The 18,672-nt window shown below is 41.8% G+C and overlaps 1 protein-coding gene across 5 annotated transcripts in view; it reads right to left on the bottom strand.

Annotated features, from left to right (window-relative positions):
- Nucleotides 1-18,672, bottom strand: part of DARS2 (aspartyl-tRNA synthetase 2, mitochondrial) — a 149,686-nt gene that overhangs the window by 116,100 nt on the left and 14,914 nt on the right. For all 5 annotated transcript variants that reach the window (XM_069231585.1, XM_069231587.1, XM_069231584.1 and 2 more), the window contains exons 2-4: nt 6,969-7,243; nt 1,751-1,850; nt 378-444 (exon numbers count right to left, since the gene is read on the bottom strand). In XM_069231585.1, the coding sequence (XP_069087686.1) occupies nt 378-444; nt 1,751-1,850; nt 6,969-7,122 (321 nt within the window). In that variant the 5' untranslated portion in view covers nt 7,123-7,243. The remainder of the gene's footprint in view (nt 1-377; nt 445-1,750; nt 1,851-6,968; nt 7,244-18,672) is intronic.

Below are 18,672 nucleotides of genomic sequence, written 5' to 3'. Positions count from 1 at the left end.
CTGAAGGAGGCCCTTCACTACTGCATGTTGAAGCATGCAGAGAGACATGTAGAGTGATGCTCTCCACTGCATATCCCCCCTTATTGATTGCGTACATTTTATGAGGGTGGCAGGCCATGCTGTAGTCTCAGCAGGATAAGGACTGCAGGTGAAAAATGGAGGGTCACAGTGTTAGCTCATTTCTGCACATTACTTTTGACTGCGCTGCTGGCAAGATTTTTTCTTTTTAAAATGTGTGACAGTGCAAGTGGGAATCAGCTTCTTTTGTGTAAATGACACATTTCCATTTAAATCCTTATTTAGATTCCATTCAAGAGAGAATCCACCCAGTGAGGACAAGTCTCAATGTGCCACCATTGCCAGATGACAATCCCTACCTCATCCTGCGGGATGACTATCTGTGTAAGTCCGTGAAAATCGCGCAGCACCACAAATAGACCCTGTCTGGGAAGAAAAAGCAAACAAAAAATTTAAAATTACATGAACCAGTTTACTACAAGTTGAAGGATATGACACAGTCAAACTGGCATTCACAAGAACAAATGTATACCAGACATCACCACGGACAATGAAAAATGTGTGTAGTCTTTGCACTGTACATTAATCGCAGAGAGTCTTTAGACAGTCCAAGTTCTTATAACCACAGACTTTAGAGAAATTAAAAGATACAGTGAATTTAGAGACCCACTAAAGAAATAAATCTACAGGTACCAATAAAGCATAACCTTTTATTAACATTATGTTCTAGAAAAACAGACAGACTGTAAAATAACTCTGAGTAGCTTTCATCAGAAAACTCTACAATTTGATTGCCTGCAGGCCAAAATCGTATTAAACCTTTACCTGGAATCAATTGGGAAGCACTGGAGTCTACGATTACACTAACTTACTCAGACTGCAGCAATACCAAATCTCACATCAAAAAGCCATCGAGAATGCTGCAGTAAGACTGGCAGCTTATAGAAAATGCTGGGTCTCTACAACAAAGCCCTGGTGACACACCACTGGCTTCCAGACTATGTTTGAATAAACTTTCGAACTCTGTATCACCCGCAAATACATACATAACTTATACCATGGTCATGCGGCCCTGGACTATCCCTCCTCCCACTAAACACATTTTATTTTGCATCCTAGAAACCACTGTACATTAAAAGGCAGCCAAAGCTTTGGAGTTTAAGAAACACAGGTATTGCTGGCACCCATAGCAGTCGCAAAGCACTCTCTTGCAGACTAAAACTGAATGTGCACCTCTTCTAAACCTTATCGTACTGCTGCTGTAGCTGGTATATGGCAATTCACATCATGGTGTAGCAATATACAAGTTTCCACACTCCTGAACACACCGGTAAATGCTGAAAGATCTTTAGTGTTAGGATTCCATACAGCATAGAGGCCACAGCCAGTGCAAACCAGAGGAAGCAGAAAGCGGACAAATTCCAAAAATGCATGACACTGCATTCCAAATAACAAAGCAACAGTCTAAAAAAAAAAATACAACAGGCGATGGAAGTAAACAACAGGCTTGCTGGCCAGAGGGGGGAAACGCACCACAGATAAACAAGACATGATGCCACAATCATACATATGTCAACCGTACTAGAGGACAAAATAGGCTAGTCTCTCCAAATCTGACTCGCGTATGGAGAATTATTTAAAAAAATAACTGCAATGTTGGAAGCCAGAGTGTAGCAGGAAAGGATTCTGTTGTACATGCACCGAAAACTCTTTTGTGACAGAGATTACTAACCTTTCATACTGAAGCCACCCACAGAGAGTCACTTCCTGGCCCACGTGTGTCGAACGCAGCTCACCGCAAGTGTGGGTACGGCTAACAAAGCTGTTGAAATCTGTGGAAATAAACAATACTGAACTGTGAACACACATCTAGCCAGTGTCATATTTTGTATGTTTTAGTAATATTGCAAGCCCTGTTTTCCATTACAAAATGAGCCAAGAATGAGTATTGTATGCACCTATTTGAGCTGTGAATCCTGTAAAATTGAGCTTTTCTTAGAAGGGGATCAATTCCCTTCAGCCTGGGAACACTGTTTTAACTATATTAAAGCACAACCAAAACTATGTCCTGTTGTACAGCATTAAACACAACTTGTGGAGTTACTTAAATAACCAATCTCTATCAGAAAAAGGGATCAGTACTTACATTTTTATGATCAAACTATGTTTGAGACAACTATACTAGATGACCAGAAATAAGTGGTGATCCACAAAGAAAATGACCGCCAACTTCTTGATGACATCAACAGTTGTTTATTGGAGCAGAAATGTACAGTGGCCCACCACCATGTCAGCCCTTTTCCAGGTGCATTCCAATTACCATCTTTCAAATCCAAACATTCTTCCAACCATTCGACCTCCAGATTGAAGGAGAACACGCATCTCACATTCCACCAGCACATGTTCAGACAGATCACAAAACATTCCATATATTATTTCTCCCAAAAAAACACAAACAAAAAACAAAAGTGTACTCATACAGCTGAGAGTGAACTCAGCTGTGGAACCCAAATGCATGCTCTCATCCTCAGACACCTGCTTGCTATAACATTCTTCCACCTTTACCAAACTCTCAGTTCCACCAGTAGCATTCGTTAGCTTTGACAGCATTTCCAGAAACGTTGTCAATCATAACCAGACCCCCAAATTTTGAACACTCCAGAGCCATGTGACCAGTCTTTCTGACACACACAACATCACCATAGGTACATTATTATTTGTTTTACTTTGACAAGAGGATGAGGAGCAAAGTCCCATTTCTGCTTGGTTGGAGCTGTATCAACATTACTCCTCAACATACAATACAGATTTGATACTCCACCACCATGATCCATTTACTTCCTCATCTACACTGGGCAAAGTTTAGACATTGGTTTCCTTCCCCTCAAAGTTGGAAAGGTGACACACCTGTTGTAATGTGTTGTGCCGTCCAACAGAAGCATAACATGGTTTAACTTCTCTCAACACAATGCTTTTGCTGACAAGTACCCACTGTATAACTCTCCCACCACCCTATTCAACAGTTCAACTAAACCACAGGTTTGGGAATGATAAAGTGAACTACTCAAATGTTCGACACTTGGAGATCTAAGAAAACACTCAATTTCTTTACTCACAAATTGAACGCTATTGTCAGGCACTAAGTATTCTGGAAAGTCTTCACTAGAAAATGCATCCTTAAGAATTCAACCATATTCAAGGTGTAGGGATCTGATAAAGATTTGACCCCCAGCCACTTAGAATAGTAGTCAACTAAACTACAGCATATCAAGTTTGTAACAATAACAAGTTTAGCAGTCCAATCAAATCTATTGCTCACTTAACCCAAGGACCAGTAAGTGTAGGGACAGGGGAAAAAAGTACAACATAATTTTTTTTTTAATCAAATCCAGCGCAGACCACACAACTTTTAACCACATCTTCAAGATCTCTGTCTATTCCTGGATACCAAAAAGTATCAGATATCTAGAGCTTGGTCACAGTGCAACCCTAGTAGACATTAAACGCAATGGCTGACCTCAATTCGCCAGGAGGAACCAGCTTGTCAGCAAGCATCAACAATCTCTTCTCCACTGTCAGCTCATCAGACACCTTTACAAAACGCTGTACACTACCCTGAAGATTCTTTTCTCCAAGCCAACCTATTTTGAAAAAATGTACAACTTCCGCCAATACCAGATCATGCGGTGAAGTACATTCCCAATCACTTTCTGTTACGCAACCTTGTTTCTTCGAGTCATCTGCTACAATCAGAAAAATGTTTAACTCATTCTAGGCTGGACAGGAAATCTGAACAGATAATCCGCCCTTGAGTGGCTTATGGCAAGTTAAAATTGGTCAAAACTTTTCCACAGTCCATAAACAACTCCAAAGCTCTTTCTCAGTAACCGAAAAAGGTTTCCGTCACTGTGACAACAAATGAAAAAGGTACAAACTAACAAACTTGCATTGGTAGCATCACAAGAGAACAGAGAACAAGTGTGCACATCATAATGAATGAAAGCACAAAGACAGTAGTGCGCATTTGCTATGCGGGTGATAACCTGTTCCTTTAATGAGGTTGTCAAACCCGCAGACTGTTGACTGGATAACACAAATGAGGTGTGCGCATCACCAAGAATGAGCGCACAAAATAAGACGGTGCTACAAAGAGGTTATTAAGCCTTTGGAAAAGCGCATTACAAGATCTGGACTGCACCATGTGTTCCACTACAGCGGTGTCCGTTTGTCGCTAAGCCACCAACTATGCTAAGCCTCACTTCCAGATGGAGGCCTGAAAGTTGCTCAGTGAATTACAAGAGAAGGCTTGCAACACACCATGCAGTACATTGTTGGGGTGTCGGCTCATTGCTAAGCAACCAGACATACTAAGCCTCAACTTCCAATTTGAAACCTGAATGTTGCTCAGCGAAGCACAGGAAGAGACTTGGAGAGCACCATGCACTACACTCCAATAAAATACCTTAGAGAGTTGGCGCCACTGACTGAAGACTGGCCACAGAAAATCTGAAATTGGCATAGGCTGTTGGTTCTGATCAGCAGGCACAGTATGTAAATGGCCGTTCTATAGCCACAAGTATAAAACAAAATAGATTTAAGTTATCACATTATAATTACATACACCAAACCTATCTGACGCCCAGTAAACTGATCTGGATCAACCCTGGCAGGGTGGTGACGTATGCAAGTTATGGACAGTATGTAGCGGATTTCCTTCCTATGACCTGGGTATGCCCACCTCTTCAGAACTTCAGAAGGTTAAGGGGAAATTAACACGCATAACAGGTATATGGGTGGAGAAGACAGTACAGATGTTCCTTCTGGGCATTCTGAAAGACTCTAAAAATCATAAAATGCCAGAGCGCATGGTTGCACTAGCTTTAGTATTGGTCAAGCGCAGAATACCAATACACTGGGTTGCCCCAAAAGTCCCTCAGGTGCAGGTGTGGAAGAAAGATTTGGTGGAGTGGGCAATAGCGGATATGCAACATATGGGGCAAGTTGAAAAACTTGAGGAAGATCTCTGGAAGTAGGGTGGGATGAGCAGAATTGAGGAACAAATAGATAACCACACACATGGCGAGAACTCGGGAGAGAGCAAAGATACTGATTGTTGAATGTCAAGGTTTATGGTATGGAGGGTTGCGCAGGACATTTGTTTCTGTACACTGGCTGGATGACATGGATTGACTGTTTGATGCCTCTCTATCCTTCCAGGATGGTTACAACTGCATTGTTTACATGCCTAGTTTTGTTAAACTTCTATAGAGAATTAAAAAAAAGTAGAACACAGAAGAAACCACTGGAAGCAGGATGTCAGAAACATCCAAAAAATTTTGGGCAGTCCGCAAAGACCAACTCCTCACCAAAAGGCTTTGCGATGATTCACATAGAAAATGACAGCCAATTTCTTGAAGGTCTTGAGAGTCATTTGGCCAGAAATATATAGAAGACCACCAGCATGGCAGCCCTCTTCTAGGTTAATTACAACTGTCAACTCTCACAAGCCAAACATTCTCTCAACCACTCAACATTCCCGGTGGAAGTGAGAACCTGAATCTCTCTCACATTACACCAGCACACCCTCACAACAGATCTCAAGATACTAGAAATGCTTGTATATAATTGAAAAGAAACTGCCCAATTGAACAAGGGCAATCCCCAAAATGCATCGAGGCAACAGGCCAATGTTTTTAAGCTTTACAATGTGATGAACTTCTCAGTGCAAATTATAAGATGATAAAGAAACACGACTGGATCATGAAAGCTGGGGTATTACTTTTTTTATCATATCATTTGTAAACAATGTGATCGCAAAGTCGTTAGTCAGTAGAAAATGGGACACATTTTCTAGCAGTGATTCACTGGTTTGTAAAAAGATTATTCGCCAAAAGTCAATTTTCATCTGTGGCTCATTAATATGTGGCAGACTCATTTTTCAGGAAGCCTCATTAATATAAGGCATACTGAGTTTTCAGCGGTGTCTAATTAACTTTGGGCATTTTAATGTTTCAGCAGTAGTTCAATAATGTTGGGGGGTATTAATTGGTCAACACATCCTAATATGGATGCAGATTGATTTGTTCAGTAGTGGCTCAATAAAGTATCATGCTGGTTGTTGTACAGTGCACATCCCACGAAAGGTTGCCTTCAAACATGACTTACTCACCATTTCTGTAACCACTCTCATGATAGGTTCATCCCTTCAAAGGCCAACCATGAGCCAGTGCCCCTCTCTTCTCAATGATGTAGTTACAGGCTCAATTACAGCACTGTTCCTAGATGGGTGGCCTTTATAACACAGCAGTTTTCAAAATAGTGTTGTGAAAAGCAGACGTTGCCAAATGAACAAATTATAATTGAACAGGGTATTTCATCGATTTAAAATAAGCCCACAAGGGTATTTTTATGTCAAAGTGGCTTTCTGGGTACATCGCCTACTAGCCCAATCAAACAATCCCCTTATCCATCCCAGTCCAAGTCATCACAATATCAGAAACTCAATAACCCATGTATTATCTGGTTCTTCCACCTACATCAATGCTTCATTCCTTTTTGACGGTTCAATTGCTTCATCAACAACTCCCACCCATTCACGTTTTATCCACTTATTACCTTCTTTGGAGCACATCTATCTGCTACCACACAAATAAGATGTACCCTGCATTTCAATGTGATGGTAGATGTCAATATTCTATGCACACCTTTGTGGCTTTGCAGGACTCCTTTTAGTTGACATTATTTACACTGCTAAGAACAAATACAGTAAGTTATATCAGATATAAACTGATGGGGCATTGTCAAAATAAATTGAGAGAAAGAAAGGTGAGAGTTGCAGCATACTTCCCATTAACATGAATTCTTTTTTTTGTTTGTTTAACATGTCACCACATATTTTGACCTGGAAACCCCAGTTTGACCAAGGCACTGGGCGGTGTCCCATTTCTTACCTGTTGTGCCCCGGTTCATCCACCGTCTTGTACTGCAGAATAGGCTCCTCTTCTGTGTCTGTACTACTTTCTTGGAAACAAGCAATATTGCGGTACTGGCTAGCCTTCGGTTAATGAGCCGGAAGCCATGCTGAAGAAGCATTTTGCATGGCATGTTAGCAGGATAAGGTCCAACAGTCTCGGTTCTCACTTAGTATGGTCTGCCTTCAACTTCAAGTCAGGTATTTCAAATTGAAAAGGTTGATAGCATTGGATCCAGGCATGCATCTACAAGGCTAAAAAAGTAAACATATAAAAAAAATTGGTTATTCTTCTAAGTATTTTTTTTTTTTAAGTATATGAGCTGTATTCCCGAGCAGTACAATAATTTACATATTGGAGAGCCAACTAATGTTAACATACTTGTTAAGCCCTAAAGGACTTCGAAGCTGCAGAACTTTAAAAAAGCAGATACCTAAAGTGACTTTTTGCAATCTTCATTGTCTATACACCCAGGATGCTCTATTCTGAGTAATACTTCCAAGCAACTCACAATAATGCATTCATGTCTTTGTACCAATATCTATTTATTTTTCGCGTTTATAAATCACAACTTACCCAAATCGGTATCAGCGTGCTATATAACAGAACAACACTTAAGATCAAGTTAACCCTTGACATAGAACCAACAAACAACCGATGTTCACCCCAGGCAATATGGTGCACAGAGGAAAGTGAGTTCAGAATAAAAGAAAACACAATGGTTAAATGTCACAGGAAAGCGAGTGGGAAAAAATGAAGGAGGCAAAGGGTGTAGGAGACTATGTTTAAAGATTACTGTAAGTGTTCACAAAATAGGAAAGAGGAAAAAACACAAGTGGTGAGATTTCACGAAGAAAGGAGCCAAGAGTTACTTGAAGATTCAGAGTATCAGTAAAGTGGTAAACGAAGATAGGGAGAGAGGTAAGAATGGTACATGCGTTAAGGGGCAGGTGTGGAAGAGTGTAAATGACGATTCCAAGATAGAGAGAATAATCAGGTGAGAGACAGCAACCAAACAGAGAACTGCGAGTGAGAAACCTCAAAGACAAAGGAGCAAAGGGTTTATGATAAGAAAAAGGACAGATGTAGAACAGGATGAGAAACTAGAATAAACTTGCCTGTTACACCAGTGCCATTGCGATTAATCTCATTTTTAATATGAACTTTCATTGCAGACAGACGAAACTCTATTTTGACTTGGTACTTCGTTAATAAGGGTTGTTATTTGGCAGCATTTCATCATTATTAGAAGGATGAAAAATTACTTTGGTTTAAATCTTCGGCCTGCAGGTTTTACGAGGGTCTATAAAGTTCACCCCATCCTACTGAGCTACCTTCTTAGGAAGACTGGCAGAGACTCGGTCTTCTGGGTCTGGGTCACCTGAACAAAGGCATGTTGTCTACCCAAGAAATCAACACGGTTTTAGAATCCGGTGCTTTATCTGGGACTATGCTTTAGATTTTTATATTCTCAAGATAGAAAAGTATAGAGGTTTTACTTTAAAACAAGCATTGGCAAAGCCAATAGGTCTTTGCCATATTGTACATCAGTGTGGCTGCTGGTCAGCATGGCTAAAAGTTAGTGGCGTGGAGTAGGGGGGAGTAGAGTGGAGGATAGTAGGGCTCAATGGTTCAGTAGCAGAGATTGTTGTGGCGTAGAGTGGATTGGAGTGGAGTGGGTTGGAGTGGACTGAGGTAGTGGGGTAGATTGGAGTAGAGTGGGATAGAAAGGAGTGTGGTGGATTGAAATAGGGAGAGTCGGATTTGAGTGGAGTGATTAGATTGGATTTGGTGGGTGGACTAGACTGACGTGATGGGACTAGGGTAGGGTGGATAAGACTGGACTGGTTTTGAGTGGGGTGAATTAGAGTTGGGTGGATTAGACTGGACTGGAGTGGGGAGGATTGGAGTGGACTGGAGAGTGGTGGATTGGATTTATTTGATTGGAGTGGGGTGGACTGCATTGGAGTGTGGTGGATTGGACTGGAGTTGATTGGATTAGACTGGAGTTAAGAGGATGGATTGGGGTTGGGTAAATTGGATCGGGTAGAGTGTGGTGGGGTGGACTGAAGTAAAGTGGGGTTGACTGGATTTAATTGAGGTGGGGAAGACTGGAATGGGGTGGGTTGGACTGGAGTAGGGTAGACTGGATTGGGATGCACTTGAGTGAGGTGGAGTGGAGTGCGGTGGATTGGATTGAGTGGGTGGATTGGATTGGTGTGGGACAGATTGGCTTGGGGTGGGGTGGACTGGTGTGGAGTGGACTGGATTGGTGTGCGTTGGGGGTGGGTTAGATTAAGATGGATGGGGGTTGGTATAAGGTGGATTCTACTGGATTGGAGTGGGGTGGGTTAAGTTGAATTGGACTGGAGTAGGGTGGACAGGAGTAGGGTGGACTGAACTGGGGTGGTGTTGACTCGATTGGGGTCAAGTGAGGTGGTCTGGAGTAGACTGAAGTGGAGTGGATTGGAGTGGAGTGGGTTGGAGAAGAGTGTGGTGGACTGGAGAAGAGGGTGGCTGGAGTAGAGTGGGGTGGATTGGAGAAGAGTGGGGTGGATTGGAGAAGAGTGGGGTGGATTGGAGAAGAGTGGGGTGGATTGAAATGGGGTGGGTGGACTGGATAAGGTGGATTAGAGTGGGATGGATTGGATTGGGGTGAGATGGGGTGGGTTGATTGGATGTGGTAAAGTGGATTGGTCTGAGGTGGAATGCACTGAGGTGGGGTGGGGTTGATTGGACTGGTGTGGGTGAGATGGATTGAGTAAGGTGAATTGGAGTGGAGTGGACTGGAGTGGGGTGGAAAGGAATGAAGTGAGGTGGAGTGGTTTGGGGTGGGGATAATTGGATCGGGTGGGATGGATTGGATTGGGATGGACTGGACTGGAGTTTGATGAACTGGATTAGAGTGGGTGGATTAGATTGGTGTGACGTAGGGTGGATTGGATTGGGGTGGATTAAGGTGGTGTGGGATGTATTGGATTGGGATGGACTAATGTGAACTGGATTGGACTGGGGTGGGGTGGAGTAATGTGGACTGTGCATGTTTCTCTCCCCTAAGGGACAAAATCTGTCCCTTGGAGAATACTGTCAGGCAGCTGGTCTCCTCTTTGAACGCTACTCCTGGTAGCCAGCTTCCAGCAGAGCCACAGACGCAGCCAATTAGCTTTGGTCGCAAAAGCATTTCACTGAAACAAGCGGATAGTGGATCTGGTGATCATTCCAGGGATGCTTTGCCCAGTACTAAATCATCTGATTTATCTACCCCCGGATCAACTGCGGAGGAAGGTCACTTCTCGTCAAGTAGTGAGCAATGCTGCCTGTACTGAAACTGTAAGAAACACAGAAGTAATTAATATAAGGCTGCCTAAAGTGACCCAGGACACTTTGCATCTAGTGCCTGAGGTTAAGTCATATGTAATTATCCTGAAAGATGTGCCAAAGTGCCTGAGGTTACATCATATGTAATTATCCTGAAAGATGTGCCAAAGTTGGCACCCCATGCTGTAGAGATCTGGGAGGAACTAAACAATAAAGTAGTAAAATGGTTATTGAAGTACAACTGTGATATACATCTGTTATATCAGGAAATTATAATGGTGAGAAGAGTGAATTGGATAGGCCTTTCTAGGAACACATGCCAGGGAGACTGTGTTGTTGTCAATTTTCATTCACCAGAGGCCTTTTATAGGGACCTCTACGACAGATCAAAGCCATTACTGTGTCAACCAAGCGTAATCACAGTGGTAATTCTTGGGTTCTTTTATAACCCCCAGTATGAATTCCTACCCACAATAGAATGGTTTGGAAATAATTTATTTAAAAATCTAATACATATGCCCCCTTGAATCCATCCAATAGATTTGCTCCACTCAGAAGCCTTAAGGAGACCCCTAATGCGGAACAGAAAACAATGTTTAATTATGGTGATGCCCATCAGAAGACAATACCTAGGTTTGAGTGGGCATGTACGAATCCCCCATATAAAAAAAAAAAAACTTACTATTAGATCATGGAACATTGCTGGGGTTAGGAAAAAGCTAGAAGATGAAGAATGGCTGAATACTGTACAATCATCTCATCTAATTTGTTTACACAAGAAACCTGGCATGTGGGGGCCTTCCAAATCGAAGGGTATACTCCTGTTTTCACATCAGCCACGCCTTCAAATAATGAAAGGGCAAAGGGAGACTTGGCTACCCTGGTTTCAACAGAAGTCCCTTTAACACCAATGAAAACCTACACAAGCGTGCCCTTTTTGCAGGTATTAATGTTTCAACAGTTGAGAACCAGAATATTGTGCTAGTAATTTTTTATAACAACATCTTCAGTAACTCCAAAAGTCGAGTAATTGCAGCTCTGGAAAGAGAATTGGAGGTCTTTAGTAAATGCATTAGGCATGACTGTATTGATATGTGGGCAGGAGATTCTAACTGCTGTAAATGTGATGTCTCAGGTGGGACTATCTGTGGATATATTAATGAATATGGAAATGTTCCACCCCACTATTCCCATTACCCTTATGGTGAGGGAACTAATGAAATGTTAAATAGGTATCATTTAGAGCAGGTCCATGATGCTCGAAAGCCAGCAATCCCAACCTTCGAGGGTAATAAGTATCACTCTACAATGGATCATATTCTGGTGTCCGAAAATGGCTTAAGATTAATTGAATCTTTTAAGGTTATCAGTAGCACATATAGTGATCATCAGTCTCTATCACTAAATCTTAAGATTAGGCTAAATCATAGAGATAGGGAATGTCTAACAGCACATGTTGATACCTGGGGTAATAATAGGATAAGTGTTAAACAGACAGGTATAAATCTAGCTTCCTTCCTCGATAAAACAGCATAGGAGAATCAGGGGTGTGGAATTCCTATAGCCTGACACCCAGGACATATTGTTTAGAGACAAGGACAACAAGTTTTCATGTTTATTTTGTCCTTGGAACAAGCAGGCCCAACCCCAGCACAAACCCTTTGGGTGCCAGTTTACAGGGAAGGGAATTGTCTGCAGTTGAGGTAATATTGTTATCCATATGCTAATACTGTTCAAACTTGTATTTGTGGTACATCAATGCAAAACCTTTATTATTAAGGTGAGCTCTCTAAATAAGTGTTGTAAGCTCGGACTGCAATATTGACTGGTTCCACTAAGACAAATTTGGACACACACACACATTTGAAGAGTTGATCAATATGTGGCTATGAGTAATGCTCCCAGGATGCTCTCTGATTAGTTGCAAATGTTTTCAAAAGCTTGTAAGCAAGACTGAGGATTCCTTACTTTTCAAAATAAAATGTTCAGAAAAATATACAACTAGGGGGAAAAACGTTTTGCTAAATTACTGCAAAATTGTAGGCACCATTTCTTTGAAGCATCTTTTAGTAAAATGTTTTGATGCATGCTAGTATTTCCCAAAAAATATTCATAATTGGGGGGGGGGAGGGGTTAAAAAAAATAAAATAAAAAAAAATTCGATGTATCCTGTTTCACCAAGATTATGGGAAATATGAAAAGCAAGCATTGGCAAAGCCAACCAATCAGATATTGGTAGTCAGTCTTTTGTTTTTCACAATGCGTGTCTTTTATTGGCATAGTTTTTGAAAAAGTTTATTGTTGTAAGAGCTGCCAACCCTCACCATTGTAACAAACATTGGCAAAAAGCAAAAAATATTTACATTTTCAAAAGCACACATTTCTTCAGTAGTTCCTGGCACTGAACGAAACTACTATGTCTGCCACTATGCTCCTTGTGAAAGAGCAGAATGCTATCACTCACAGTAAAGCCACCTGATGGATAGATAGAGAGAAATAGCATTCTAATGAAAAAAAGGCCTTGGTTAATGCCCGACCTAGTTAGTGGCCCAATTCCTAAAGAAAGACACAAAAGTGCACCTGTGGTATATGTCTCTGCATTAATGCAGAATTATAGCTTTCATGAATTCAGAAGAATTTACAGAAGTAGACCAAGAAATAGTATTCCTAGAAAATATTTGTGAACTGTATTATAGTACGAGCAAATATGCATGTGTAGATTTGCTCATGCGAACATCTATTAGCATTTCCAAGTTTACTTTCCCTCTAACCACTTTTCCCATCCCTGGAAGGACTTCTAATACTGCCCTTGTCAGGAGTATATTTCCAAAGTTTCTGAGTATGGGAAAATATTAGAGAAGAGCTGGTGAAAATCCTTAAAACATGCATGTGTATAGGTTTGCGCAGACTCAAAGGCATTCCAACCCTGGAAGGATTGCTTACTGCTTCTTCCAGCCCCAGTATGTCAGTCTGCAGAAAGGTGGCAAAATAAGGAAACTGCTAGTATTCCAGTCCTACTATAGTATTAGCCCTGGCATAATCAGAAGGCTTTTATCAAAGCTCGTATATACAATGAGATTGTTGCCATCATTTATTACTGCACTACATGGCACCAAAGGGACAAGTCGATTTTTATAGGACAAGTAGATTTATGAAGTGACCTGTCCCATGGACAAGTAGATATTTTATTAAACTCCACACCCCTGAGAACTGGCGAAATTAAAGATTGTATAGATAAAAACATTACCCTCTCTTATACTATGACTGCTTTTTGTAAAATTACAGCTACAACCACTGCCAACCTTAAAACCTCAGGTACAAATACCAAGAAAAATTAATAATGGTTAGTTTGTCCGTCATTGTTCACAAACAAGTCAGGATCTCAAAAAAGCTTTAAAAACCAGGCCAAGGAATAATGAAATTGTCTTAATTTTTCCTCAAATGTTTAAACAGATCCTATACATGAGAAAAACAGTGCAACCAGAGAAGGCATGGGATATTTTAGTTCAGGCGGCCGCACAAGATATGCCCTTATTCTGGAAGACAACAAATCACCCCTTCCTCAGGGATCAGACTACCCCTAGGGTAAAGGTTTTAATCCAAGGGTCAGAATGGCTAAAGCATTATGGTAGGATACTTAATCCTAAAGATGAAGGGCTAGTAATAGATGCCAAAAGGTTATTAATGATAGGCCCATCATTGTTAAAACCATTTAGCCAAGAAGTTACTAAAGACTTAGAAAAATGTGCCAACTAAAAGGAACCTGGCACTGATGTGGTGCTCATAGATACCTTTAAATCTAATATTCCTTTTGGGCACCTACTCTGACAAGAATATGTAATGCAGCAGTTAGTGGTGCACTGCCTGCAACCTGGACTGAGAGCATTATTGTCCAGATCTTTAGGAGGGATGCAAGATGCTACCATCCCACATTTCTATTAGATTTGACTGCCAAATTAATGGGCAGAGTCCTCTTGGAGAGACTGGAGACCTCGGTGGATGAGAATCATGTGCTCACAGACTCCCAAATATGGATTCAGAAATTAGGTTGCGACCATGGAACAATGTATCAATTTACACCCTATTATAAGCAAATATACTCCGTCTCTTGCTGACTTAATAGTGTATTTGATCTAGTAAATAATGTAAAGCTATGGCAAACACTGGATAAAGTAGGGGTGCCTAAAGATATTATCTGTCACAATTATACGATTGTCTGCCTGGGTGCGGTATGGGACAAAGAAAGAATGTAAAACACATTTTAGGATCACATGCGGGATCCAACAAGGTTGTGCCCTTTCCCCCCTTTCATTCTCCCTTTACAGTAATGGGGTGGAAGGGTCATTGCGAAAGCTGAATGCTGATGTTCCAAAGATGGTTAAGCGACCAACTCCCGTCCTCATATACACGGACGACGCAGGTCTCCTTTTTTGAACCGCAAAAATACTGCAATGCCTGATTGACAACTTTGCCGCGTACATGGAGAAAAAAATTTATAAAGTTCAATTTAAAGAAAACATATCCCATGGTGTATGGGAAACCCAAAAAGACAGTATAAGACTTTAGCTGAAACCCATACCTTTACTTACCGGGGTATACAATTGTCAAGTAAGGGACACTGGTGTCCCCAGCTGGAAATTGGTAAATTTGTGTTCTTAAGATCATCAGAAGCCAACTTTTATTTTGCCGCTAAAAGAAGGAATAAGCCAATAAGAGAATTCCTGATGCTATATAAGAGTAAGTGTGTAACTGGCGTCTGTTATGGAGCGCCATTATGGGGAATGTCTAATTGTTCATTGTTACAGACCCAAGGGAATCTCTTTTTTGCGTAGATTATTGGCTGTATCGAGCACAACCCCAACTTACATTGTACACAAAGAGCTAGCCATACTTTATATAGAAGATAGTATCAGCATAAGCCCACTCATTGTCTGGCGCCATATTCTGCGTAAAGTTGGCACCCAGTTTACCAAAGACATCGAAGCAGACTGTCTAACTCTTGACCATAATACTAGAAATTCCTGGTTGGCATATGTTAATAGCCTTTAAAAGGGAGCAGGGTGTGAATATTGATATTTGAGACCATGCTAGGTGTACTGTTTTGAAATGGAATAGGCAGATTGTTTTGGGCTAGAGTGGGACAGATTGTTTTGCACTGGAGTGGGGGGTTGTTTCAGATTGGAGTGGGCAGATTGTTTTGGATTGAACCTGGCAGACTGTTTTGGACAGGAGTGGGCAGACTGTTTTGCATTGGGAGAACTGGAGTGGGGACAGATTGTTTTGGGTTGGAGTTGGGCAGATTGTTTTGGACTGGAGTGGGGCAGAGTGTTTTGGACTGGTGTGGGGTATATTGTTTCAGATTGGAGTGAGGCAGACAGGACTGGGGCAGATTGTTTTGGTTTGTACTGGGACAGATTGGAGTGGGGTAGATTGTTTTGGATTGATGTGGGGTGGACTGTTTTGAAATGGAGTAGGCAGATTGTTTTGGGCTGGAGTGGGACAGATTGTTTTGCACTGGAGTGGGGGTGTTGTTTCAGATTGGAGTGGGCAGATTGTTATGGATTGGAGCCTGGCAGATTGCTTTGTATTGAAGTGGGGCAGATTGCTATGTATTGAAGTGGGGCAGATTGTTATGGATTGGAGTGAGGCAGATTGTTTAGGATTGGAGTAGGGCAGATTGGAGAGGGGCATATTGTTTTGGATTGGAATGAGACAGACTGGAGTGGGGTGGATTGTGTATGGTGGACTGGATTGGAGTGGGTGGTTTAGATTGAAGTGGGGGGATTGTAGTTGGGAAGATTGTTTTGGATTGAGGTGGACAGATTGTAGTAAAACAGGTTGGATTGTTTTGGATTGTATTGTGGCAGGATGGAGTGAGGCATATAGTTTTGGACTGGAGTGGGACAGATTGTTTTGGAGTGTGGCAGACTGTTTTGGAATGGCATAGGCAGATTGTTTTGGATTGGAGTGGGACAGAATGGAGTGGGGCAGACTTAAGTGGGGTGGATTATAGTAAGGGGGACTGGATTTTAGTGGGGCGGATTAGATTGGAGTGGGGCAGATTGTCTCGCATTGGAGTGGGCATATTGTTTTTGGATTGGAGTGGGGCAGGTTGTTTTGGATTGGAGTTGGGCACATTGATGTGGATTGGAATGGGACAGATTGTTTTATTGGAGAGAGGCAGATTGTTCTGAAATGAAAGGGGCAGATTGGAGTGGGTGGGTGGGTTGGGAATATTGGAGTGTGGTGGATTGGAATGGAGTGTGGCAGACCGGCCTGGAGAGTGGTGGACCGAAGTGGGGCAGATTGTTTTGGGTTGGAGTGGGGCAGACTAAAATGGGGCACATTGTTTTGGATTGGATTGGGGCAGACTGTTTTGGATTAGAGTGGAGTAGATTGGAGTGGGGCAGAATGTTTTGGATTGGAGTGGGGTGGGTTGGAAGGATTGTCGTGTAGTGGACTAGAGTGGATTGGGGTGAGTGGTTTGGATTGGGGCGGATTGGATTGAGGCCGTACTGTACGATTGTGTGTTAAAGTATAATTTTGAAAATTACACATAAGAAAGAAACAATGTTGCTGTGCAATATTTAGAGCAAGATTATAGTCATCTTTTGAGAACAGCATCCACGAGCAAAGAGAAAACTTGAGTGCAAAGTAAGAAAAGAAGACTTGGCAAAATAAAAAAAGTTAACTATAGAAAATACAGCTTTTCTGTGTGTTTTTTGTCCTGCTGGGCACCTTTTTGCCAGTCAATCGCCTTCAGTCTGCAGGACACTAGAAGTTAAAAGAAGAAAATAATACCTCAATCACGTCGGGAGCAGTGGGCGGGCACAGATTACGTTGAATCAATCAGTGCTTGGTCCCTGATCCACAGATGGGAACAGAAATGATGATATGGCCTCCAGTGTCTAATTACAAGACTGTAAAGAAGAGTGCCACGCAAGCCAACAAATGGTAAGCCACGGGCAGGCTCCAAGCCCTTTTTTAACTACAACAGCGCCTTGCTTGCCATACGCAAGCACTAGCGCATGCTATTGCAGTCTCAACCCTAAAAACCAATGTCAGCTATGGTACAAATCTGCATAAAGGAAAAATTAAGATACAAAACTGTGTTTAGTGATTGAGTAAATCCTTTAACATTTCAAAGGAACAAAGCAATAGGGTATTTTGTCAGGAACCGGAGGTTGCAATTGACAGTGTATTTCCTTAAGAAAGTTAAAGCTGAAACACAATTTTAAATGAGGAAACACCCACATTAAATAAATATATCAGAAAAGGCATGCTGTAGCCCAGTGTCGTGGAGCTGCAATGATTAGTGGAAATGTTTCTTTGTGACAATGAGGTATCTTCCCTCCTGTGTGTCACATATCCAAAGGGGCACATTTAAGTGGAATGTAGTCAGTCTTCAGCTGGTCTTATTGATGTATCAGAATAAGTCCAACACTCACTGCGGAATATCCCCTCTCTTTATCAGGGGCTCCTGCTCTCGTTATCAGGGTACCAGATCTAAAGGGTATTTCTAACTGTAATGTCTTCTCTATGGCAGGGTATCTATGCTTTCATAAAGGAATGTGGTATTTCTATAGCAGGGACTCTCTTCTATCACTTGGAAACGCAATCCAGGTAGCACTTACTAGTAAAATATCCTAAGAGGCAGATGGCCTCTGCACTCCCCAAGAAGTAAAAGGACCCAGGTGGCACATTGTGCTAAAAGGTCCCCTCACTGTGACAAGCAGACTCGGTCTCTTGGGGTGTCTGTACCCACTAGACACATCATGGGCGAATGTTCTCTCCATTTTGGGAAGTTGGCGCTATTCTTAAGTGAAGCTCGCCTGCCTAGCTAAACCTACCAGGAGATAGTTGACAGCCTTTTCGTAGGCTTTATAGAAGTTTTTTCCTGCAGTTGTCATGGGGCGATGAATGCTGGTCACATACACAACCTGGCTGAGGTGAGATATGCACAGTGTTCCTGGAACTGTAAAGGTACAACCTTGCATTTTTCAGGTTAAACAAAGTTTTGAGTATTTACAGACCATTCATTTGTTAACATACTGCCATGCCTCGGCATATGAGAGAGTATAATCCTGCAGCAGCGAGGGTTGGAATGCTTCACTCCCAGTCCCAGACTGAGATGAGGTAGATGGTATGTTCTGAGCATTATAGTAATAAATACAAACAATAACTGAATTTACTCCAGTCTAGGTCTGCCATGAGATCGTAGCCCTGCTGTAGGGGCAAATAAAGTATACATGTACAGGGAGTGCAGAATTATTAGGCAAATGAGTATTTTGACCACATCATCCTCTTTATGCATGTTGTCTTACTCCAAGCTGTATAGGCTCGAAAGCCTACTACCAATTAAGCA

Source organism: Pleurodeles waltl, chromosome 4_2 (assembly GCF_031143425.1).
Source record: "Pleurodeles waltl isolate 20211129_DDA chromosome 4_2, aPleWal1.hap1.20221129, whole genome shotgun sequence".
Taxonomy (NCBI): domain Eukaryota; kingdom Metazoa; phylum Chordata; class Amphibia; order Caudata; family Salamandridae; genus Pleurodeles; species Pleurodeles waltl.
Note: the sequence above shows the minus strand (reverse complement) of the source record. Positions and strands in the feature narration are given on the sequence as shown.